This window comes from Xenopus laevis, chromosome 3S, assembly GCF_017654675.1.
Source record: "Xenopus laevis strain J_2021 chromosome 3S, Xenopus_laevis_v10.1, whole genome shotgun sequence".
Lineage (NCBI taxonomy): Eukaryota > Metazoa > Chordata > Amphibia > Anura > Pipidae > Xenopus > Xenopus laevis.
Window position 1 is genome coordinate 126,730,060 of NC_054376.1, and position 27,088 is coordinate 126,757,147.

General features: G+C 40.6%; 1 protein-coding gene across 1 annotated transcript; it reads left to right on the forward strand.

Moving 5' to 3' along the window:
* Positions 1-23,271, forward strand: LOC121402051 (mucin-5AC-like). The gene is made up of 12 exons (XM_041587777.1): positions 1-2,107; positions 5,393-6,634; positions 10,087-10,185; positions 11,803-11,924; positions 13,313-13,371; positions 14,000-14,133; positions 14,881-14,940; positions 16,536-16,707; positions 18,455-18,622; positions 19,181-19,275; positions 21,571-21,641; positions 22,763-23,271. Exons 1-12 carry the CDS (start codon positions 1,963-1,965, stop codon positions 22,793-22,795), a joined length of 2,400 nt encoding a protein of 799 aa, XP_041443711.1. The 5' UTR covers positions 1-1,962; the 3' UTR covers positions 22,796-23,271.
* The last annotated feature ends 3,817 nt before the right edge of the window (positions 23,272-27,088 follow it).

A 27,088-nucleotide genomic window follows, 5' to 3' on the forward strand; every position in this document is an offset into this window, starting at 1 on the left:
GAGGCCCAGTCAGTGCTTGGGTTGTGCTGTAGAGGAAGACCAAGGATAACTGGAATAGCTGGGCATCTAATGATCAGGAAGGCAATTAGTTGGGAATGAAGCCAACTAATTTGCAAAAGAAGAGGGATGGATTTCTGTAACAATCTCGTTATCGGGAACCTTACTTGGCGACAGGTAAACTCACAATGCACAGAGTATCCCTGCGGATTCCGGTGTTCACCGACGCCCTTTTGGGGGCTGGGCTTTCTGCTGTGGAAAACACAAGGAAGAGTGCGTGCCAACAACAAGTCCGTTAACGAGGTACTGGCAAGGATAAAGAGGAGACGTAGTCGAGAATCAGGCAAGAGGTTCAAGACGGGCGGCAATAATCGGAGTAAAAAAACAGGAATTCATATCACAAACAAATGCTTCGGCGCAAAACTGGAACCAGCTTGCGCACTTTCAAAATGGAGGACTGGCTGAGGAAAAGACGCCAGCGTCAACCAGTCCCGGTGCACAAACCGGTAAGTGCGTGCCTGCACACAAGACGTGAAGAGGCGCACCTGGAGGTAACAGACCGGAAAGATCTCCTGGCGTGTCTCACAATTTCCTAGGGAAGAAAATTCAGATTTTCCTCTTCTTTACACTTAATAATCTGGCCCTGATTGGGGGACATTATTCTCAGTCATATGGTTTATATCCCCATGTACTTTTTCTTGTGCAACTTGTCTTCTCTAGACATTACCTACGCCTCCATCCCCTCTCCAAAACTCATTCACCTCTTTATAACAAACAACGGAAGAATTTTCTTCAAGGAATGCATCGCCGTACTTCTTCATTGCTTTTGGGAGAACTATTTACAGTTACTGTATGTCCAATCATCACTATGTGGGCATTTATAGAAGTTAACTTATCTAGGAGTGAAAATGATTTGCCCAGATGAGACTCCCCTCTCAGACCTAGGCTTTATCAGGCAAGTCTTGAAGAGATGACCTCTCTGGCCACAATGCCAAACCATCTATTCTTCTGTGGGTTCAGGAGTCAAGCTAGTAGTGCTGAGCTGCATAGGTTCCTCAGCTTGAGTTACTTGCAAGTTCCAGGGAGCATATGCACAAGTGAGCCCTGGATTTACCATCTGTACGTGGTATTTTCTTTATTTCTTTTGAACGTTGAACCTACAGGAGCTTCCAATTGCTGAAGCTGAATTGCATGCAAATGGCCATATAAACTTATTTGCCCTTAGTGATGCAACATTCACCTAGTTTATCAAAATTCTTTTTTGTACACTTATGCTGGATGTTCATTAAGAATGTTGTATTGTGGGTAAAAAAAAACATACCATGCTGGTGCAACATTTCACAACTGAGCCCTAATATATTTTTTTTTATAAATAAACCCTATCCTATATTGTTTTTGTGCTAAAAATAAATCCCAGGTCAGCAAAAGCAATTTTGTCAGCACCAAATGCATTCAGCAAATGCAAAAATGATTTTAAAAGAAAGTATTATTGTTTGCAAAATGATTAATACACATACTAAGATAATTATTCCTATTGTTAATTATTAACGGCAATACATCATTTTATGACAATGACATGGTTTTTGTGTTCATTTTGTGTTCATTTTTTTTTCTTGCAGAGAATTCATTTTTGGACAATGAAATGATTTCGGTGTTAACAGAATTCACTTTGAGTGGACAAAATGATTTTGTGACTGTGTTTGTCAACAAAATTCGAATGTGTGAATTTTAAAAAATACATTTTTTGTTCCAAAATAATAAACTATATTTAACTGGTGTTAACATATACCTATAACAAGATAATATTCCAGACTCATTCAGTTACTTGTTGACAATATTCTTATTTTTAGCTTTTTAACACAGACACTTGGACTTTGCATCCTGTAAATGTAAATCTAAAATTCATACACTGAGGAACACCTTGCGTTACTCCTCCTCTCTGCACCCACCCAGCGCATCATATCTATGTATATAAGAGCTAGAGGAGTATGTGGGAGACACACACAAGGAATAAGGGTGAGAATTAAAGGGGAGAGATCTGACCTGTTCCTCATGGGGACCCTGCAATGGACTTTGGCTCTGCTCATACTCATGTGTGGGGTGATATCAGGTGGGTTTTTCTTATGATATAACTTTCCATAAGTTCTAAATTCTAATTGGAATTAGATTTAAAAATCACATGTTAAAATAATATTTTATGCTCTCCTGGGTCTCTAACTATATTTTTTCAAAAAGCGAGAACCAGAGAACAGAAAGGGGTAAGATAAAAAAAAAAAAAATACATTTATAAATAACTTTAAATCCATTGATTTTTTAAAAAAAAAAATTAACATATATTGGTAAGTGGCTTCAAATTATTCAAAATTATTTATTTCTGATTAAAACGACTTAGTTAAAGGGATACTGTCGTGAGAAAACATGTTTTTTTTTCAAATTGCATCAGTTAATAGTGCTGCTCCAGCAGAATTCTGCACTGAAATCCATTTTTCAAAAGAGCAAACAGATTTTTTATATTTAATTTTGAAATCAGGAGCAGAGCAATGGGAAGGTAACCAGATAACAGCTCCCTAACACAAGATAACAGCTGCCTGGTAGATCTAAGAACAACACTCAATAGTAAAATCCAGGTCCCACTGAGACACATTCAGTTACATTGAGTAGGAGAAACAACAGCCTGCCAGAAAGCAGTTCCATCCTAAAGTGCTGGCTCTTTCTGAAAGCACATGACCAGGCAAAATGACCTGAGATGCACCTACACACCAATATTACAACTAAATACACTTGCTGGTTCAGGAATGACATTTTATATTGTAGAGTGAATTATTTGTAGTGTAAACAGTGTCATTTAGAAATAAAAACCACACCATAACAATCATGACAGAATCCCTTTATGTACTATAATAATATATATTTATATACCTTTAACAGCTAAAATTTTATCCATAGACAATCTCTTGCATGTCCATATGCTGAATAACAAATATTGCTGTTTTTTATTTTAAATCTCTGAATATTCAAAATTTATGTTGTAAAAAAAAATATCCTGGGAAAAAATTAAACATACCATTGGCATCTTCACACTTTAATAATGTGTAGAGGCACTTTTTGCAGCAATACTAGTTGGAATTTTGCACCCCCCCAGAATGCTAAAATGTGGGAACTAAATACATATGCAAAAACCATACATGTTATTTTTTGTGAATTTTTGTTTACAATAAAACAATATCATTTGATTGTTTAACGGTTAAAGTTTAATTTTCTACCCCTTTATGTTTCCCAGGAGCAGCTTAGTAATGGGGGAGGGGGCTTGTACTATCCAAACCTAAAATTGGATATAATATTTGATATAATATTTGATGCATTTAAAGGGGAACTCCACCAAAATAAATATTTTTGCAAAACGAAAAAAATTATATATACATCTTCCCATTTATGTAATTAGTTTTAATGCTATTGTATATCTAATTTCTACTGAAAGCAGTATGTGAAACTGGTAAACAAATTACTGCAATCAAGCACGGGTACATTTACAAATAACTTTTCAAATTTTCAATTTATGAATACTGTAAATTCAGTATGGCAGCATTTACAGCTCCTATTGGATATGCAAATTACTCCTTTAATGAAACAAAGTGGTTGGAGTTCCCCATTTCTGAACTGCAGTGAACTCTTTTTTTATCTTTTAATTAAGATTAATTAAGATGCCGCAGTGCCTAAATGGGCTTGCAAAGTTAGTAAACAGAGTTTAATTTGAGCACAATAAGACAGTAAAATGTTGCTTGTTGACCAAGCCTTTTTGGATATATCAGCATGTGTATTATACAGAAATATATGGTTTACTGGAGTCAACTTATTTGTTAGGGGCTTTAACAACATTTAAAATGCAGGCAGTATGTTGATCAGAAGTGAGACAAATGAGAATAGATTTGCATTTATTCTGGGGTCTCTACATGCCATGTACTTTTGTAATCATTTACATGTTGGGTTTCAAACTGTTCAGAAGACTTGTGGCATTCATATTTTGGATGTTTTATCTTTATATCTAAGAGCATGTAAGACAAAAATTGCTGTAAATTGCAAACTATGAGGCCACATTTTGAATTTCATAAAGACAAAAACAAAATGAAGCTAAGATTTACAATTTGGTAGTCTGGAGTCAAAAGAATTATTTATACATTTTGAATTCATGAGAATTTGCACTTTCCAAAAATATATTGTTTACTGGGGTCAACTTACTGTTAGGGGCTTTTGTGCCTTGGAATCTAAAGTATGCTAATTTCTGGTTTAGTAGCGAAAACTCTGTAGTGCTGGGTTTCTTGATATATACAAGTTGAAAGTATCCAAAAACTATACATATTTAATATGTGGGCCTGCTTGAGAGGTATGGGGTTTCCACAAATAGCTGTTTATCATAATTCAATCAAGACCTTACCTTCATGAGATCCTTACTGATTATGATAAACAGATGATGCTGATTGGAGCAACATTCCAGGGTATTTATTCCAGAAAGATATTGGCTAAAAGTCATTCTGAATTGAGAAAGCCAGTCGGATGACTGGTGAAACGTCTTCAAGAAAAAACACATTTTGATTTGACTTATTATTACAGATATAATGTATGCAGTTATATATGTATGTACAAAAATAGTGGCTGAGTAGCCATTACACACATTTTAATAAAATGTATAAAAGTTCCACAGCATATCATAATAACGTAGTTGCAATACAATAAATGCAACAAGAAAATGTTTTGCATATGCTCCTGACAGAGGAATGGTTCTGTACCCCACCAACTCCCATAAAAGGGTATGTGACGGGGGAAGAGGGAACTTTTGCAATATAAAAGTTTTGGCATAGGGGGGTGCTCTTTTGCACTTATATGTTGGGCATTAAACTATTATGGTTAAACAACCTCAATTCTGATACACAGATATAGGGATATTCAGATTTTGGATCTGGTAATAATTCATAATTATATTCAGCTTTAGTAGCGTAAGAGCCCGGCGCACAGAGCTCCCTACCTGACCCCAGCACTCCTGCCCACTCCCCGCCTCGAAACTGCCTACTCCCTCCTCCCACCACCCCCTTCTCAGTGTGTACTCCCTCCAATCATTGGTAAGGGGGAGGGATTCTCTAGCGCAATAGAGGAAGCAGACCCTGTGGTCCGGCCCCCCCTGTTCCCTGGACTCATGCCTATCCCGCCAAAGTATGTATTATTTTTAGTTTAAAGCCAGTAGAGACCTTGTGGCTAATAGGACATGACATGTTAGTCTTTGAGCTTGTACAGATTTAATCTTTGCTTTGATGGCTTTGCTGCAAGGCTGAGAAAGTGTTTGATATCAGTTTCCAGAATATAATAAAGTCTACTAATAACATTAAATATTTTTCTATTGCAGGTTCTACTGAAAGCAGCACATACTCTGCAACCACTACAGACGCTACTACAGACCCCACTACCCACACCACAACTTCTGACACCATGTCCTGCACTACTACCTGCACCACTATTGATACCACTACAGATACAACTACCGGAATCACTACCTGCATCACTACAGGCTTCATTACTGACACCACTACTAACACTATCACTGGCACTATCGGTATCACCACCGGCACAACTACCGGTACCACTACCTGCACCACTAGCGACACCACTACTGACACAACCAGTGGCACCACTACCGACACAACCAGTGCCACCACTACCGACCCAACCAGTGCCACCACTACCGACACAACCAGTGGCACCACTACTGACACAACCAGTGGCACCACTACCGACCCAACCAGTGCCACCACTACCGACACAACCAGTGGCACTACTACCGACACAACCAGTGGCACCACTACCGACACAACCAGTGGCACCACTACCGACACAACCAGTGGCACCACTACCGACACAACCAGTGGCACCACTACCGACACAACCAGTGGCACCACTACCGACACAACCAGTGGCACCACTACTGACACAACCAGTGGCACCACTACCGACACAACCAGTGGCACCACTACCGACACAACCAGTGGCACCACTACCGACACAACCAGTGGCACCACTACTGACACAACCAGTGGCACCACTACTGACACAACCAGTGGCACCACTACCGACACAACCAGTGGCACCACTACATACACCACTACTTCCATCACCACTATAAGCTCTACTTCTGACACCACCACTGGCACAACTGCTGGTAACATTTTTGACAGCACTACCTGCACCGCAACAGGAACTTCTATGGGCACCACTACTAGTACGAGTGCCGATACCACTACAGACACTTCTACCAGCATCACTACCTGCACCACTACATGCACCACTACTGACACCACACCCAGCACCCCTACAGACACCACTAGCAGCACCACTACAGATACCACTAGCAGCACCACTACAGACACCACTAGCAGCACCACTACAGATACCACTACCGACACCACTACTAACACCATTACTGGCACCTCTACTAACACCACTACAGTCACCACTGCTGACACTACCAACACCACTTCTAATACCACTACCAACACCACTACTGGCACCACTACGGATACCACTACCGACACCTCTACTGATATCACTACTGCCACCACAACAACTGGAATCCCAGCTGAAACAACAACTGGTATAAGTATAACAAACATTTCTTCTAGTTTCAATAAGGCAAATACTAGAAATGACCAGGGATGGCTTTGGGGAGGGCGTGGAATCACGTCTGGTAGAGATTAACCAGAGGTCCCCTGTTAGAGCTGAGGGACAGAACTTTCATATGAAGCAGAGTAGGGGGTTCATCACAGTCAGGACAGTGGGGTTGGGGAATGCACTGCTGGGTGATGTTTGATGGAAGATTCTATTGATGCCTCTAAGATGATTTCTTGAACAAGCATAATCACTGGTTTCATTTGGAGGAGATAAACTTTATGGACTATAGTCTTTTGTGAACCCAAACCAACAATGTAAGCAAGCTACAGTTCTGTTACCACCACAACTGAAGGTACAAATATGGCACAGGTATCTATTATCTGGAATGCTTGGTAGTTATGAACAACATTATATCATTTAAGGCACTTTTTACTTTATCTGTTTAATTGACAGCCCATGAAACACATATGTGGCTCCAGTTCAGTTGGAATGATACAACTGCAAGATATCATTAAACTAAAGATAATCACTGCTAATACAATACAAACATTAAGACAGAAAAGTGTTGGCCCTATTTGCTAATTTTCAGAATTCTGTGCCCACTTTTGAAACAATTGGTTACACTTGTTTTTTTTTTTGTTTTTTGCTGCATTTTCATATTAAGAAAGACAGAGGTCAGTGCTATGGGAATTTATGATCTGACCCACCCACTGGGGCTCATTTATCAACAGGTGACAAATTTTGCCCATGGGCAGTTACCTATAGCAACCAATCGGTGATTAGCTTTTTAAAGCCAGCTGCAAGTAGAATAATGAATGCAGCAATTTGATTGGTTGCCATGGGTTACTGCCCATGGGCACATTTGCCCAGTGTTGATAAATGACCCCCCACTGACTCTCTGAATTGAGATCACTGGGCATGGGAAAATACATTTATATTTGAGCTGAAAAAAGACAAAGATCCATCAGGTTCAACCCCTGTAAATGACCCCAAGTTTATATATATGTACATGTACCTATACAGGACTATCTATACACTCATATATATACATTATATATACACCAATACCTTTACTAACTAAGATTCCAATAGCCTTGGATATTCTGCTTGTCCAAGAAATCATCCAAGTCCCTCTTATAGTCATTAACTGAATCATCACCCGGCAGTGCATTCCCCAACCTCACTGTCCTCACTGTGATGAACCCCCTACTCTGTTCCTTTAAATGAAACTTCTTTTCCTCTAGTCTGAAGGGGAGGCCTCTGGTACGTGATTCTCTTTATGGGTAAAAAGGTCCCCTGCTATTTGTCTATAATGTCCTCTAATGTACTTGTAAAGTCTAATCATGTCCCCTCGCAAGCACCTTTTTTCCAGAGAAAACAACCCCAACCTTGTCAGTCTCCCCTCATAATTTAACTCTTCCCTCCCTCTAACCAGTTTAGTTGCACTTAGTCTCTGCACTCTCTCCAGCTCATTTATATCCCTCTTAAGGACTGGAGTCCAAAACTGCCCCCCATACTCCAGATGAGGCCTTACTAATTTTTTTACATTTAAATTTGAAATCTGACATGGGGCTAGACATATTGTCAGTTTCCCAGGTGCCCCCAGTCATGTGTCTTGTGCTCTGAGTGATATCCCTCCCCCTAGCAGTCCATCAGCAGAACAATGGGAAGGTAACCAGATAACATCTGCCTGGTAACATCTGCCTGGTAGATCTAAGAACAACACTCAATAGTAAAATCCAGCTCCCACTGAAACACATTCAGTACATTGAGTAGGAGAAACAACAGCCTGCCAGAAAGCAGTTCCATCCTAAAGTGCTGGCTCTTTCTGAAATCACATGACCAGGCAAAATGAGCTGAGATGCACCTACACACCAATATTACAACTAAATACACTTGCTGGTTCAGGAATGACATTTTATATTGTAGTGTAAACAGTGTCATTTAGAAATAAAAACGACACCATAAAAATCATGACAGAATCCCTTTAATACAAAGAAATGCAAAGTATAGTTGCATTAAAGAGTCAAGTGTTAAAGAAACCAGAGGATGGAGGTCCCAGTCTTGTAGAGTGTGCAGCCAAGAACACCTAATTTCAGAGGGTCCAGATTGTGAGTGTGTGGAAAATTAGTTATACGGGAGAACACAATATATTTTGGATTTTAGAGGGAAGCGGTAGAAGACAGTCAGGAAGGGTCTAGAGTGGCCTCCTTAACAATAGGTCTGTTTGAGAAGAATTGTAGATGTGAGGAAGACAAATTGTTTAAGCAGAGAAGAAGCGCAGGGACAAGAGCAAGTTGAGTGTGGGGATGACAAGAGAAGTTGGGAGACATCAGAGGCTGTTACAGAATGGAATGAATTAAAGCATGGGGCTCAGGCAGGAGGAGCTGGGTTGGGTTAGCAGAGGTGGGAATTTGAATTCTATCTTAGAGGCTGAGCACCGAAACTTTAGCAACACAATTAACTCCCAAAGCTCCACTATCCTCCCAAAGTTGCATGAGGCACAGGCAAAATATCAGAAAAAAATGGCATTGGAAGACCTGTCCTTAATCTTTCCTCCTAGATCCCCGAACTCATTCTTAAAGGTCCTCCATATATATAACATACATTTTGTCATGAGTAACAATCAGTTATAAAAAAAACTCCATGTTTGTTACCCTCCACTTCAAGATCCCTACTTTGAAATTACCCATTTATTGGAGTTCACGGGTTCAATTAATACAATCTGTTCAGTTGCAACTGGTCATCCACCTCAGACTGAGGAAAAGTTTCTGGCAAAATCCTACAGGTTGGGAAAAGCCTGACTCGCACATCACTAGTAGGTGCATCTCAGGTCATTTTGCCTGGTCATGTGATTTCAGAAAGAGCCAGCACTTTAGGATGGAACTGCTTTCTGGCAGGCTGTTGTTTCTCCTACTCAATGTAACTGAATGTGTCTCAGTGGGACCTGGATTTTACTATTGAGTGTTGTTCTTAGATCTACCAGGCAGCTGTTATCTTGTGTTAGGGAGCTGCTATCTGGTTACCTTCCCATTGTTGTGTTGTTAGGCTGCTGGGGGGGGGTGAAAGGGAGGGGTGATATTACTCCAAGCAGTAAAGAGTGACTGAAGTTTATCAGAGCACAAGTCACATGACTCGGGGGACCTGGGAAACTGACAATATGTCTAGCCCCATGTCAGATTTCAAAATTAAATATAAACAAATTCTGGTGCAGAAGACTGCTGGAGCAGCACTATGAACATGTTTTCCCATGACTGTATTCCTTTAAGGCCACAAAGTTTTGCTATTTATCACCTGGGAAATAAAAAACATTGAACACAATTAAATCAGAGGAATGGAATATACAGCTTTTTTGTTGTTGCTTTACTCAGTTACCAGCTTGTTAGTAAACCAAGAGAAGTTTATTGCTCAAACTGTTTCCATTTCTACCAGTAGGATCCTGTATAAACGGATATCAGATTGGCACAGTGTGTGTGTGTAAGGAGAATTTCCATGGCAGCCAATGTGAGCTCTTCTCAAATGAAATAAGACCAGGTAGGTTTGGGGATCGGACGATTCATGGTTTTGGCACAACCACATCTATAAAAGTCTTTAGGCAACAGAAAGGTTTATACATATTTTAGACACATTATTAAGAATTTTCCAGTATAAAGGTATGGGATCAGTTATCCAGAAACCCATTATCCAGAAAACTCCGAAAGGCTGTCTCCCATAGACTCCATTTTATCCAAATTGATTAACACGTGATCTCCTTTTTCTGTGTAATAATAAAACAGCCGCTTGTACTTGATACCAACTAAAATATAATTAATTCTTATTGGAAGCAAAAAAAGCCTATTGGGTTTATTTCATGTTTATATGATTTTCTAGTAGACTTAAGGGATTATGGAAATATTTGTTATTGGGAAAACCCCAGGTCCTAAATATTTTGGATAACAGTTGGATAATAGGTCCTATACCTGTATATATATAAACTCATTGGAGAAAAGAATCAAGGGTGAGATAGAACAGGGAAACACTTGGGTGCTTTATCCCAGCGTTGGTCTGGGGCCACCTAAGGGGCTCACACCCCTCCAAGCCTAATGCCCCAGCTGCATCCCCCTCCATCGCCCACACATTTCTTGTTACATCCTCAGTTGACCCGTTGGGAAGGTAAGGGTGCAGCACCAAGATTGGGGAGCAGGTCTGGGCTGGTAGGGCCTACAAGGGCTTGGGCCCACTGGATTGCAGAGCTCATCATTTGTACAACAGTGGTTATTTTATTGTAGAGCTGCTCCAGATCATTAAAATAATGAAGATCCCTCATTCCAAACCTCTTATAAACGTTGCAAGTCCACAATTCAGAATGGTGGTTGTTCTGTATTGGCTTGTGGAAAAATATGGCTGACAACAAGTCTGCAGTAAATATTTAATGAACCATCTTAAAAATGTAAGATCTTATGGCTTAATTAACTAGGAAGGACGCTACACATCTGATCTGTGATCTGGGGGTCACATAGAGACCAAGAGTATTCCTTGACTTTCTTTAAAGGATAAGTAAACCTGAAAAATAAGTGAATGTAAAATTGATGAGGGGGCTATTCTAAGCATTTTTGTCATTGATTATTTATTTTCTTTTGATTCCAGGATATTAAGGGATACATGTACTGTTAATATGAATGAATTTTGTTACAACAGCACCACCTGCTGGTCAGTTTCCCACCAGTCTGACCAGCAAGTAGTCAAGGAAGTTGTCAGGAGAAAGAAAGAGGCTGCTCTGATGTTCTTCTGCTTAGGAAAGATGTGAGAAAGGTTTCTAATTCTTTTCCTAAACAGAAGAACATCAGAGCAGCCTCTTTCTTTCTCCTGACAACTTCCTTGACTACTTGGTGGTCAGACTGGTGGGAAACTGACCAGCAGGTGGCGCTGTTGTAACAAAATTCATTCATATTAACAGCACATGTATCCCTTAATATCTTGGGATAAAAACAAAATAAATAATGAATGTAAACTACAAAAGTGCTTAGAATAGCAACCTCGTCAATTTTACATTCACTTATTTTAAAGCTTTACTTACCCTTTAATTACCAAAGGAAGGGCGCTCCTCTCCCTCTTACTGCATTGGTGATAAACGAAATAAAGGTGCTGAGAGACATCTCCAAATCTTTCTAGGGGGTCCATACACAGCTAAAGTTAAAGTCACAGTTGTGGTGGTGAACGTCACGTACACATCAGGATTAAATGACAAGAAGTCCCCTGAATACCTAAAGTTTGAAGCCACATTTAAGCGAGAGGTAAGTTTAAATATTGACAAGTCTTGTATAGAACACTTTTTTTTCCAGTTCTTCTGCCCTTACAATATCTGACAGAGACTTAATTTAAAATAGAATTTGCCTTTTGCATCAAATCATCACATGGTGGGATCGAAAATATTAGAAAATTGAAAATATTAGGCAAATCAGAAACCGTCGTGATCATATAACTAGCGAAATCCTCTACAGACATGAAGCTCATCTTGCTGCTGCTCATTTCATCTGCCTGTACAGGTATCCGTTATTCAGAAACCTGTCATCCAGAAAGCTCTGAATTACGGGAAGGCTGTCTCCCACAGACTCCATTTCATTCAAATAATTCAAAGTGTTTTTCATTATTTATTTTTTCTCTGTAATAATAAGACAGTTCTTTGTACTTGATCCCAACTAAGATATCATTAAAGGGGCTGTGCACCTTTAAGTTAAGTTTTAGTATGATGTAGAGAGGGATATTCTGAGACAATCTGCCATTGGTTTTCATTTTTTATTATTTGAGGTTTGTGAGTTATTTAGCTTTTTATTCAGCAGCTCTCAAGTTTACAGTGTCAGCCATCTTTGCTAGGGTCCAAATTACCCTAGCAACCATGCATTGATTTTACTAAGAGATTGGATTGTGAATAGGAGAGGCCTGAACAAAAAGATGAGTAATAAAAAACACCAAAAGCAATACATTTGTGTCTTACAGAGCATTTGCTTGTTTATATGGGGTCAGTGACCCCCCATTTAAAATCTGGAAAAAAGGTGGCAAACAATTAAAAAACTATTTAAAAAAATAATAAAGACCAATTGAAAATTTGCTTAGAATGGGCCATTCTATAACTGTGCTAAAAGGTAACTTAATGATGAACCGCCCCTTTAATCCTTATTGGAGGTAAAACCAACCTATTCAGATTATTTAGGGCCTTATTTAACAAAATCCAATTTTTTCAGAGTATTTAAATAAAAAAGTCAGACAAAACTAGAATCAAACTTATTAATTACTTATTATTTAAAAGGCACAATTTAATTGGATTGGCTACAAACTAGATAAAATCGGGTAAAATCGAGTCAATTTTTTTTGTGTCTTTCCCGTAATATCCGAATTTTGCAGATTTTTGCCTAGAAAAGCCCAAAATAGTCAGATTTTTGGGCTAATTCGAGCACAGACCACAGAAACTTCCAAATAGGACAGGGACCTTTCCCATTGACTTATATACAGCCTCGCAGGTCTGAGATGATGGATTTTTGCATTCAGACTTTTTCCATCCTCGGGGTATTAAACATCGAAAAGTTCAAGTTTTTTTTCTACTAAAAATTTGGACCCCTTTAATATTTAAATCATTTTTAGCAGATGCCTTTGTCATTGAATAACACATTTCCTTGGGTTGCAGATGGCGAAGCTGTATAAAGAAACGAAAGGCTACGCAGGTCTCAAGATCCTCTCACTCACGTAAGAATCAGTTCATTGCTGATACTCAGGAGTGTATTGTTGTGTTTATTTGTTTTCATTTAATTCCAAGATATTAAGGGATACATGTGCTGTTAATATGAATGAATTTTGTTACAACAGCGCCACCTGCTGGTCAGTTTCCCACCAGTCTGACCACCAAGTAGTCAAGGAAGTTGTCAGGAGAAAGAAAGAGGCTGCTCTGATGTTCTTCTGCTTAGGAAAGATGTGAGAAAGGTTTCTAATTCTTTTCCTAAGCAGAAGAACATCAGCCTCTTTCTTTCTCCTGACAACTTCCTTGACTACTTGCTGGTCAGACTGGTGGGAAACTGACCAGCAGGTGGTGCTGTTGTAACAAAATCCATTCATATTAACAGCACATGTATCCCTTAATATCTTGGAATCAAAAGAAAATAAATAATGAATGTAAATTACAAAATTTATTAGTATGGCCCCCTCGTCAATTTTACACTCACTCATTTTAAAGGTTTACTTATCCTTTAAATTGCCCAGAACTAATAATACCAGGGATGCTGAATTAAGATCGATAGAATGATCTATCCAAAAATGCCTGTTTCTTGTGACTTTACCCTTGTAACCTCTCTCTCTCTCTCTTTTGGTGTTACTTTAGGCCAGGAAGCATAGTGGTGGATCATGACGTGCTGATACTTGTCGATTTAATCAATGGAACTGAGCAATACAGGAAGGCGGTCAGATCCCTTAAAGACACTTTAAATGGGGCGAACTCCACCTCTGATGCTCCAGGTCAGTGCAGACAACACATGAGGGGGCAGAACATGTGGGTGGTTACATTCTAAAATGTAGATCTTAGCAAACTGGGTGGGATGTAAGTCCTGGATTACAGGGGTGTAACTACAGAGGAGCAGATCCTGCGGCTGCAGGTGGTTTAGGGGCCCAATGGAGCCCTAATTCATATACAGTTTCAATAAATTAGGGAAGCACCGAATCCACTATTTGGGATTCGGCCGAATCCCCAAATCCTTGGTGAAAGATTCGGCTGAATACCGAACTGAATCTGAATCCTAATTTGCATATGCAAATTAGGGGCAGGAAAGGAAAAAGAGGAAAAAATTCTATTGTGATAAAAAGTCATGTGATTTCCCTACCCGCCCATAGTTTACATATGCAAATTGGATTTGGATTCGGTTCGGCCAGGCACAAGGATTCGGCCGAATCTGAAACCTGCTGAAAAAGCCCGAATCCTGGCCAAATCCCGAACCGAATCCTGGATTCGGTGCATCCCTAGAATAAATATTTGTGAAACTGGTCAACCCCTAGCCATTTTGAGGGCCTGAAAAATAATTTGCTGTGAGGCTCAGTAATATCTAGTTACACCACGGCTGGATTGCTAATGGTTAATTAATACAAGATCTTGCGGCCTCCTTATTGATGAACGCCAGAATCCCATATAAAAATAGGATATGACAAACATGGTGGTGCCGTAATCTCACCGCTCACACACATTATATAACCCTATGTTCTCCCCTACAGATTTCTTGCTCTTCAATATGAGCAGAACACAGGTCCAAGACAGAGCACTGGATGTTGGAGGTATAAACTTCAGAGAATACAAGTTCTTTGAAACACATTTGTTTTTTGTATTCAAACATTTATTTTGAGATATTTCAGTATATTGTGCAACCCAAGATCAGTTTTGTGTTTTCTTGCCACAAAATGCAGCCTATGCATCTCTGTGTGCACCGAGGGGCAGATTTACTAAAGAGTTAACGCTAGTGACTTTTCGCCAGTGTTTCCATCCGCAGGGACATTGCCAATTCGCTAACAGGCATAGGCGCCAATTCGCTAGTAAACGGGACCGTCGCTAGTGGTCATTCGCAGTCTATCGCCAGGCGACTTTTTGCTCTGGCGAAAGGACGTTACTCCGCAAATTCACTAAAATGTGGATTTTACTGAACGTTAGATCATTTGCTAGATTTGACTTCTTCCTCAATCTTCTGTCACTTGCATCATATCCTATGAGCCGAAAATGTATTAAAGTTCAAAAAACGCTGGCGACTTTTCCTTTTTTTTTCCTTTTTTCAAAAGTCCTAACTTACTTTTTTGGGTTTTCTCCAGACGTTTTATTACATATGGACATTAATTTTACAGTGGGCTCATGTGTAGGGCATTATATTAACTCTTTTTCTTTATTAAGGTTAACTGGACATGTGTAATATAAACCTGTAACTTAAAACATTTGCACCAACATTTTTCATCCTACTTTAAATTTCCCACTCTATGCAAATAGACCTAAGCGCTAGATCACTAGCGAAGTTTCCCTAGGCACAAATGAGCGCTGACGCATCTTCGCTATGAAATGCTCGCAATGACCGAAGTCAGGCCCGGATTTGCGGCAAGGCCGCATAGGCCCGGGCCTACGGCGGCAAAAAATAGGGACGGCATGCCGCCCAGCCGCATTATGGGGACGTGTGCGTCCCCATTCAATTACACCAGCTGCGCCGGCGTATTTTCGCTGGCGCGCTGGGAAGGGGATGTGTAGGCGGGCGCCTGGTCGGACTGCGCGGCCTAGGGGCGGCCCACAAAGAAATCCGGCGCTGACTGAATTAACGCTAGCAAAAAGTCACCAGTGTTCGAAGCCCGGGTTGAAACTTCACATTTTAGTGAATTAGCGTATTCGTATCGTATTTGCACCTGACGAAGTTTTGCAATGGATGCGAAGCGGTCCCTGGCGACGATTCGTCCTTTAGTGAATCTGCCCCCAAGTCTGTATCCTGCTGCAGGGGGGCAAATAGTATAGCATACGTTGGTGTGTGGATATTTCACAGGTGCAAAAATTGCACCCAAAAATGCTCCAGAAGGAAGCTTCATCCATGAGTCCCAATGGGTTGGAAAACAATTCCATGCATTTATGAATATAAGGGAACCCTGGAATAACTGGCATGCTGGACAGGCTTCCCATAGCAGATTCAAGCACAGCCCTATTGATTTGGGCAAGTTAATCAGAAGCTTATGGAAGAAGTTCCGCCATTCACACACAAATTCAGCTATAAAAACGTGTGGCCCCTTATTAATGCATCGCATGGATGTGGCGGCAGGTGCCACTTAGCAAACCAGTGAATCTTATTTGTTCGACATTTTTAAATGATTGGTTTCAGATTTACTTTACTGTTACTCTTACTCACTAGATCTTTGCTCAGAGGTTGAGTTGATCCCGGAAGATATGCGCCAATATTTCTATGGTGTAACTGTAAACAAATCCAGTCTCCTCTGTGTCAGCAACTGCAGCTCTCTCAATCCAGTGTTTGTCGATTGTAATGTGGGCCAGTGCTCAATCAGTAACGCAGGACCTCGCTGCTAGTAAGTCCCACACTCCATTTTAATTCCCTTTATCTCTTATACATCTAGTTTTGGAATGTTCCAACTGGGAGGAGAAAAATGTTCTTAGATGAACTGCAAATCCTGAAAAGTGATGTTCCCCATAGGCAGATAATGGGCAACCAATGCTGAAAATTGTCACAGATGGGCTGGACTAGCTGAAGGCTAGATTTACTAATGGGTGTAAAATGTATGTATAGTAAATATTAACCTGCGGCCTACAGTGAGGCAGGTCAGTGGATACAATTAACTATAGATGATATAAACTCTCTAACAGTACATTATATCTGGGGCAGGTTGGCAGTTTCCATCTCTATCTTCCATCTGTGCACTAGACAATGTTTCTAGTCCATTACTTTGGTTATGAGGGTCTTCACCTGTTATAAGAAGTTCCAACAACATTAGGGCTGTCTAGTGTGATAAAATACTGGAATACGTGGGTGCAGAGTCATCACAGAGAGAAACCACATCTTATCTTACTTTTGCCAGAGATATTTCATAGATCAGACAGGTTCTCTAGTCCGTTGCTTTGGTCATGAAGATCTTCACCTGTTATTCGAAGTTCCAACAACATTAGGGCTGTCTAGTGTGATAAACTACTGGAATATGTGGGTCATCACAGAGAGAACCACAGTTTGTCTCACTTTGACAGAGATATTTCATAGATCTGACAGGGTTTCTAGTCCATTGTTTTTGTCATGAAGGTCTTCAAGGTCTTCAGAGATAAACTACATCTTATCTTACTTTTCCAGATATATTTCATAGATCACACAGGGTTTCTAGTCCATTGCTTGGGTCATGAATGTCTTCACCTTTACTAATGGGTATAAAATGTATGTATAGTAAATATTCACCTGGGGTCCTACAGTGAGGCAGGTCAGTGGATACAATTAACTATAAATAACTCTCTAACAGTACATTATATCTGGGGCAGGTTGGCAGTTTCCATCTCTATCTTCCATCTGTGCACTAGACAACGTTTCTAGTCCATTACTTTGGTTATGAGGGTCTTCACCTGTTATTAGAAGTTCCAACAACATTAGGTCTTTCTAGTGTGATAAACTATTAGAATACTTGGGTGCAGAGTCATCATAGAATAAAAACACGGCTTATCTCACTTTGTCAGAGATATTTTATTGATCAGGCAGGGTTTCTAGTCCATTGCTTGGGTCATGAGGGTTTTTACCTGTTATTAGAATTTCCAACAACATTAGGGCTGTCTAGGGTGATAAACAGCTGGTATACGTGGGTGTAGAGTCATCAAAGAGATAAGCCACAGCTTATCCCAGTTTGACAGAGATATTTCAAAGATCAGACAGGGTTTCTAGTCCATTGCTTTGGTCACAAAGGTCTTCACCAGTACCGGAACTACCTGGGCAGCAGGGGGTGCACCTTCACCAGGGTTGCACCCCCTCAGTGCTTGATGACAGTTTGCACGCCTGCATAGCCGGTAAGAAGATTGATTCTGGAGGCGGTTGGGGTAGGCCCGGCGCCTGATTGTTACATTACTGGTCTTCACCTGTTAGGAGAAGTTCCAAGAACATTCTCCTATTGAGTAAACCACCCAAATACTTGGTGCATAGTCATCAAGAGTGAAAACAGAGCTTGCCTCAGTTCACCAGAAAGGAATTTCATAAATAAACCCCCTAATTTTCTGTAGCTTTTCTCTACTAAAATATTTTTTCTGTAGCATTAATCTCACGAAATCTTATCCCCATTTTTCTTGTAGCTGCCAGACGTCGGACCAGTACTGGTACACAGGGGACAGATGTGAGAACTCTGTTAGTAAAGCAGGCGTTATCGCTGGAGTTACAGTCGGACTCGTTGTTTTGCTCCTTATATTTATCATTGTCGTGATCATCCTTATTCGACGACGGAAGAAAACGGGAAAAGAATTGTAAGTTTTAGAAAGTCAATATACCAACCAACAGTGGTGGGACTGGCAACAATCAGGATAGTCAGAAGCTGGAGAGTCAGACAGAAGGGTAATAATAAAGTTCACTTAGAATTTAATACCTACTAATGGGCCTAGAATCCAGGTCTTTAGCATCTGGCATCATATCTGCTCTCATGTTGTGCTCAAAAGCCCAACTATTTTGAATATGGTGTTGGGAGGAGATGGAGTGCCATTTTTTGCCAATTCCAAAGAAGATGTTAGCACAGTGGTTTTACAATGTCCTGGGATAACTGTGACACTGAGTAAGATGCCTAGTTATGAAACAGACTCTATTGAATCATCTGGTGAGGTCTACAGATAACTCAAACTTTATTTTGCCATGACACTGCTCACACAGTGCACACATAATATATCATGCCTCCCTATTCTTATCAGTTGGGCCTGAAGCATTATGGGTATGTTGATTCTGAATGCCAAGGATACTGATGTCATGTCCTCTGCACCCTCCTACTATATCTCTCCTGTCTACTGTTTTACCTTTCATTCTTCCCTGTGCAGATTAGTTGACAATGGACAACCCTGGTATAATCACTGGGAAGGTGAAAAGTTTGCAAAAGGCCAAGCCAGGAACTCAGCATCCAACAGCAATAATGGTGAGGCACTTCTAGAAAGTCTTCCTCCTCTATCAGACACCAGGACCTTTTTGTAAAGGGGTAGATAAAAGAATCTACTCCCATTAAATTTAGACCAAAGGCAGGACACCCACCCAAGCCTGCAAACACCACCTCCGAGTCATTGCTGCTCACACGATGCAGAGTAGTAGTAGTAGTAGTAGTAGTAGTAGTAGTAGTTGTAGTAGTTTTTTTGCATACAGAATGCTCAGCAGAGGATCAATGGCTAAAACGGATTTCACTAAGAACATTGTGTTTCTTCAGGAGAAATCAGCTGAATAGACAGTTTTATCTATTCCCATACTATACTACTATTGTTTGAACAGGCGGCACTGTCTTATATAAACTTCCTTTGGTTGAGTTTAGAATAAGAACACCAGTGTCGGACTGGGACACCAGGGGCCCACCCAAAAACCTTAGACCAGGGCCCACTCTCAGTACTATTATAATTCCTCTCCTCACTCAACCTCTATTCTGCTAGTCTCTTTTCTTTACATGCTATAATCTATAATTCCATCTATTTAGCCTCTTTGTTTTTATAGAAATAGGGAATGGCTATGAAATAGGCCAAACATTTTGAAACAGGAGGGCCCACTGACACCTGGCCCACCGAGAGTTTTCCTGGTATCCCGGTGGGCCAGTCCAACACTGAAGAACACGCTCAATTGTCTAGAACAGAGCTGTCCAACTGGTGGCCCGCGGGCCCCATCCCCCCTTGTGTGCTCCCCCCTCCCAGGAAATTCTGTCTACTGTTTACGCTTTAAAAGGTATCAGTACTGAGATTAACTGCCCCCTGTAAAATCCTGCATTGCTCACACCAGTAATTATCCTGTATTGTTCACACCCCTAAAGCCCTGTACTGTTCCATACCTCCATTGTTTTGGCCACAACCCCTAATTACCATGTTCATTTTACATAATTTGGCAGGTTATGAAAGTTTGAACACATTTCTGTGGTTTTTATATGTAATTACAGTTTTGTAAATGAAGGTGAATTGACCTTTAGGGTAAGGCCACACAAGGAGATTCGGGGAGATATGTTCCCTCCCGAAATTGCCTCAGTGGGCGACTATTGAAAACGCATCGCCGCGTGTGCATTAGCGCAGACGACTTTTCATTGTAGCCTGTGGGGAAAAAACGCTTAGGCAGTTTGGGGAGAATCTCCCCGAATCTCCTCTTGTGGACTAGCCCTTAAGCTGTGAGTCTGAAGTTCTCATCTTATCAAACTGTCACAAAGAATTTCAAGTATCTATTCTGGGCTGTCTGCCAAGACACAATTAAGATAAATACTTTGTATCTGTTTCTGGCTGTTCAGTGCAGCAGATAAAAGAGAAACCCCGGGACTTATCAGTACAAATCAGTGACAGCGGGTTGAGCTGTCAAAAGCGGCTCTGTCCCGCTCAAAATGGGACAGTTGGGAGGTATGCTGTTCACATCTCAGACCCAAACTAAAAGTGCCCCCATTGTTCACCTGTTCACACTTCAGACAAACTGCTGGAGGGGCACCAGCACTGTGTCACTGTATGTAGCACAGTATGAACTGTTCATCTTATAGTCCTGATAGGTTTCCCTGTCTTCTGCTCTATTCTGCCTGCCCTATGCTCCTTGTGTGTCTTATACTCTGCCTGTCCTATGCTCCCTGTGTGTGCGCCATACTCTGCCTGCCCTATGCTCCGTGTGTGCCATACTCTGCCTGCCCTATGCTCCCTGTGTGTGCTATTAAGGGATACATGTACTGTTAATATGAATACATTTTGTTACAACAGCACCACCTGCTGGTCAGTTTCCCACCAGTCTGACCAGCAAGTAGTCAAGGAAGTTGTCAGGAGAAAGAAAGAGGCTGCTCTGATGTTCTTCTGCTTAGGAAAAGAATTATAAACCTTTCTCATTCCTAAGTAGAAGAACATCAGAGCAGCCTCTTTCTTTCTCCTACTGTCTACAAACTGGTAGATAGTATTTGCCCCTTACAACAGCTCAGCTTCTTCAACATATCTCTTAAATGTTATATCTTTAATTCTTCTTCACCCCAGTTTTTCACAGAGCATTCTACAGCACTGTATTATAGTGTATATGGCAAGGGGCAGTCTGAAGGCCTAGCCTAGTCTAGTTGCCTAATTTCATGTGTCCCAGGCAGGGATGAGTTACACAGCTTTATTATAATTCAAAGACCTCATTCACAAAGACTTTTGTATGTCCTCATCTCATCAGCCTACTGTCTCTGCCAGAAGTATCAACATTATCATCCATTGTAATAATCCTGAACCTTGCTCCGTTTTAGGATCTCAGAACCCCAATTTTGGTAACAGGGAGTTCAGCCCAGCGCTGAATAAAGTGGACCCAAGCATTAAGGTAAGAGTTACCAAAAGACAGATGTATAAAGAGCAAAATGGTGATGGTGGAAGAGGACAGTGGTAGCAGCACTTAGTTTTATTAGAAAGGAGAATATGTAAAGAGTAGTGATGAGCGAATCTGTCCTGTTTCGCTTTGCTTAAAAATTCACGAAACAGCAAAAATGCAATTTTTTGCATTTGAGTAATGGCCATTTTTCTTGTATTGACATTTTTGTCTTTGCAAAATTTTTTGTCTTTGCGACTTTTTTGTCTAGATGCATTAAAGTCTGTGGACTTTTTTCTGAAGACTTTTTTTTTTCTGAGACAGTTTTGTCTTGGCGACTTTGCTGTTGCGGCTGATTTTTGCCGCAATTTCTCCAAAAAAATTTGCAGTTGCCGAAGTGCGAAATTTCACCTCGAATGCATACCGGGTGAAAAAATTCACTCATCACTAGTAAAGAGCATGGGCTGTCATGAGCAGCACTTCTGGTCACAAAGCAGCCTTGTACTTACCACTTAGCACCTTGTAGTTCCTGGCATTGGTATTTAAGCGACACAATCTAGGGGTTCAAGGGATGTTCTCATGCCAGCAACCCCCCACCCCCTATGAATTTAGAACCCCCAAATAACGGCATCCAAACAATGGCATCCCTGTATTCAGAGAAAGGCACCTCTCGTTGTACTCCATTCTAGAAATGGAAAGAGCTGCTTTTTTGGGAGCCCAGTTTTTGCACATTGCACCTCGCCTCTTGCTTGATAAACACACTTTAAGGTATGTTATAAGGCAACGATCCCCAACCAGTAGCTCGTGAGTAACGTGTTGCTCTCCAACCTCTTGGATGTTGCTCCCAGTGGCCTCAAAGCAGGAGCTTATTTTTGGATTCCAGGCTTGGAGGCAAGTTTTGGTTGCATAAAAACCAGCCAAACAGAGCCTCAATGTAGGTTGACAATCCACATAGGGGCTACCAAATGACCAATCACAGCACTTATTTGGCACCCCAAGAACGTTTTCATGCCAGTGTTGCTCCCCAACTTCCTTTTACTTCTGAATGTTGCTCACGGGTCTAAAAGGTTGGGGATCCCTGTTATAAGGAAACAATGCAGGTATTTTATTTACATTTCTGTTTTTTTTCCCCACAGATAAAGACTGGGAGAGCCAGAGTGGTTCATTAAATCTGTTGTCTCCTCAAGTTGAAGAGCACTTAACGTCTACAGATGCATCTCTTGGCACTTTTTGCCTCTGGCAGTCTTCTTTAATCACCAAACATATTCTCTGTTCTCAATGAAGATTAATCAGCTAATGATTAGGCTTAGGTCAGAAGTAACAATGGCCCACATGGACCTCTGGTGGCTACAACCATATGCTTCAACATGTCTTATGCTATAACTGAATGAGGGAAGGTAAAATACACTCAGGGCCTTGTTTATCAAAATATGAATTAAATGACTATTTAAATAAAAAAATCCACCATTGGAGCTTATTTATTATTAAAAAAGCACAATTTAATTGGATCGAGGACAAACACAAAAATATCGATTTTTTTGGGCTTTTTCGATTTTTGCCTACAAAGTCAGAAATAATAATTCCAGCGCAGACCACAGAAACTTCCAACAAGGATAGGGACCTCTCCCATTCACTTATATACAAACTCGGCAGGTCTGAGATGGAGTATTTTCAGATTCTGACTTTTTCCATCCTTGGAGTTTAATAAATCTCAGTTGAGTTTTTTTTCCACTAAAAATTTGGATTTTATAGTTAAAAAACTCAATTTTTTTGAGTTTTTTGGATTTGGACTTTAATCAATAATCCCATTAAAGAGGAGGAACTAATAAACTTATAAACTACATATTGATGCTAAACATTGCTTGGAGCAAGTACTACATTCCTTATCATTCATAATGTGTTTCTTCCTTTAACTACTTTATAGAAACCATTCAGTTAGGAAAAGAAATAAGCCTTTAATATATTCACAAATGTGATAAAGCAAATTCCAATCTCTCAGTGAATTAATGCCGCCCATGATTAGGGATGTAGCGAACTGTTCGCCGGCGAACTAGTTCGCGCGAACTTCGACTGTTCGCGTCCGCCGCAAGTTCGCGAACGTCGCGCGACGTTCGCCAATAGGCGTTCGCGTCAAAATCGGTCGCCCATTCGACCATTCGATCGCTAAAATCGAACGATTAAAATCCTTCGATCGTTCGAATCGAACGATTTTCGGATGATCGAAGTTCGCGAACAGTTCGCGAACAGTTCGCAAATTTTGCCGGTGTTCGCGAACGGCGTTCGCGAACACATCGGCGGCGGTTCGCTACATCCCTACCCATGATATGTATCTGTAATGTAAACTGATTTCTTTCACAGCGCTTATATTTTACAGACTCTGTATTGCTTTATACTTCTATATATATAGGAATTAGGAATAAAGGAAATTCTGAACTGCAGTTTATTGTGCCCATAGGGGTCCTATATGTAAATAGTTATAGTACCGACTGGTGTATTTTTAAAATATATTTAAGTTTTGATAAAAACAAATTCCTTTTTATTTATTGAATAAAAATTCTATTTATTGTGCAAATGGTGCTTCCATAATAATATAAATGTATCTTGTGTCCTGCGTAGAGGGGAGCAAAGGAGACACAAGCTTCCATTGTCCCTACACAAATGGGGATTGGTAGAGCTCCAGATGTGACTAATATATAGGGAAAGAGACAAGGGCTAGTCCAGGGATAATGTTTAGTATCTTATACCTGTTGCCATAAAGGTGAGATTGGTTTTAGAAAGGAAGAAGACCATAGTCATACATGCAATGGGCAGAATAATCTCCCTCTCACTTATGTTAGGGCAGTCCCACCTACGGTGCATTTGAGGTTAATTATTCTGCAGACTCTACATTAGGGGTCCCCAACCGTTTTTACCCGTGAGCCACATTGAAATGTAGAAAGAGTTGGGGAGCAACACAAACATGAAAAAAGTTATTTTGTATGCCACATAAGGGCTCTGATTGGCTATTTGGTAGTCCCTTTGTGGGATGGCAACCTACAGGAGGCTCTGTTTGGCCATAAACAAGGTGTACCATTCTCTTTCTATAGGCTCCACTCCCAATACTATTCTCCGGATGGGACCTTAAATCTTAGGGAGTGAGCCCTTGCAAATGGTGTGGAGGCAGGGTGTAATGTAACTATAACAGGGTATAATAATTGGCCGCCAGTGGTTCTTATAACTTAACCATGAAGACATTTATTGAACAATACAATCCTCAATGGAATGCACATAAGAGCAAAGTAGGATCATACAGAACAGTGGATAGGCATATACTAACAGCACCTTTGGTCGGTGTTAGTTCCCACAGGGAAGAGTATGTTACACAGCAGCAAGGAAGGTACACCCAGCTTTCAGCCTTTTCCCTAAATGGAACCCAGGGGAATTCTACATCCCTAAGTCTATACACTTAGTCCCTACTTCTGGACAATTGCACCCGGGATTTTAATCCCTCAGACTCTCCTCGTCAGAGCCTTGAGCTGCTCAGCTAAATAACCAGTCTATTTGTCACTCCTAGAGTGACCTCTTAAGGCAGGGATCCTCAAGCTTTTGAATCCGTGAGCAACATTCTGAAGAAAAAGGAGTTGGGGAGCAACACAAGCATAAAAAATGTTGTTGGGGTGCCAAATAAGTGCTCTGATTGGTCATTTAGTAGCCCCTATGTAGATTGTCAACCTACAATCAGGCCCTGTTTGACAGTACACCTGGTTTTTATACAGGTATAGGATCCCTTATCTGTAAACCCGATATCCAGAAAGCTCTGAATTATGGAATGGCTGTCTTCCATAGACTCCATTTTATCCAAATAATCCAAATTTTTAAAAATGATTTGCTTTTTCTGTGTAATAATAAAACAGCAGCTTGTACTTGATCCCAACTATGATATAATTAATCCTTATTGAAAGCAAAAAGACTATTGGGTTTATTTAATGTTTAAATGAATTTCTGGTAGACTTAAGGCATGAAGACCCAAATTACGGAAAGATCCATTATCCAGAAAACCCCAGGTCCCGAGCATTCTGGATAACAGGTCCCATACCTGTAGAACCAAAACTTGCCTACAAGCCTGGAATTCAAAAATAAACACCTGCTGTGAGGCCACTGGGAGCAACATCCAAGTGGTTGGAGAGCAACATGTTACTCATGAGCTACTGGTTGGGGACCACTGTCTTAAGGTGAGTAACCTAATCCTTACTAGGCCTGACTCATTTAAGTTCCACTCGAGCTCTGCCTGCCCGCTCAGGCTAGAGCCAGCACAAAGATGGACCCTGAGAGCATGGCTTCAAAGGGTTTTATAGTTTAGCAAAATGCCATCTACTGGTCACTATTGTAAACACCAGGACATATCTTAAGGCAGAGCATTAACACAAGTCCCCATTAGGACTGATTTAGGCATCTAGAATACTGGGGAATTGCCTGCCAATTTTTTACTAGGGGTGGCTATTTTACACATCCCTACATTGGTATTTATGCAACTAAAACTTACCCCTAAACCAGAAATTCAAAAATAAGCAACTGTTTTGAAGTCACTAGAAGCAACATCCAAGTGGTTGTTGGGGACCACTGCTGCACACAGATGCAGAAAATAAAAAAATACATTTCCCTCTACTTCTTGTTAAGTAACTAGTGAATCACTCCTCCCTACATCCCCTTCCTCTTATCTTCCAATTATCTATGTGTCTGTACATTGCTTTATGTGTTGTATCTCATCCCTTGTTGCTATACAACTGAGAGAGTGTTTGTTTCTGCACACAATGGCAAAACATTAACTATGGATACACATTTTTTATTGCTACAGATACTAGATCAATAAGGGGCACACATTCCCCTTTATGCTCATGCATGTTACACTTGTGCCCACGGCTACATGTCAGCAAGCACCCACCCCTATGAATTCAGTGCTTCCTAACACAGGCTGCCTTGTATTCAGAGGAAGTCACACCTATTTGCACTCCATTCTAAGAGTTGGCTCTTTGGCAGCCCATTTTTTGCACTTTGCACATTGCATCTTGCTTGATATATGAGCATTATGGTGTTTTATAATGAGACAATTCACATGCTTTATTCACATCTCTTTTTCCACAGATGAGGACCACCAGAGCCAGAGTGGCGCATTAAATCTTTTGGCAAATTGTCTCATCATGTTGAAGAGCACTTAACATCTACAGACACATCTTTTACACTCTTTGCCTCCAGCCGGCACCCGTCTTAATTAATCAACAAATGTTTTTTCTATTCTCAGTGCAGATTAACAATCATCAATCAGTGCAACTTGTGGCTTCAGCCAAATAGTTACAGAGTTACAGAGTTAATTTGGTTGAAAAAAGACCAATATCCAAACCATTCAAATGACACCCAGCATCCATACATACTGTACACACACTCACACCGACCCCTCCATACACTCACATAAACTATATGTAACA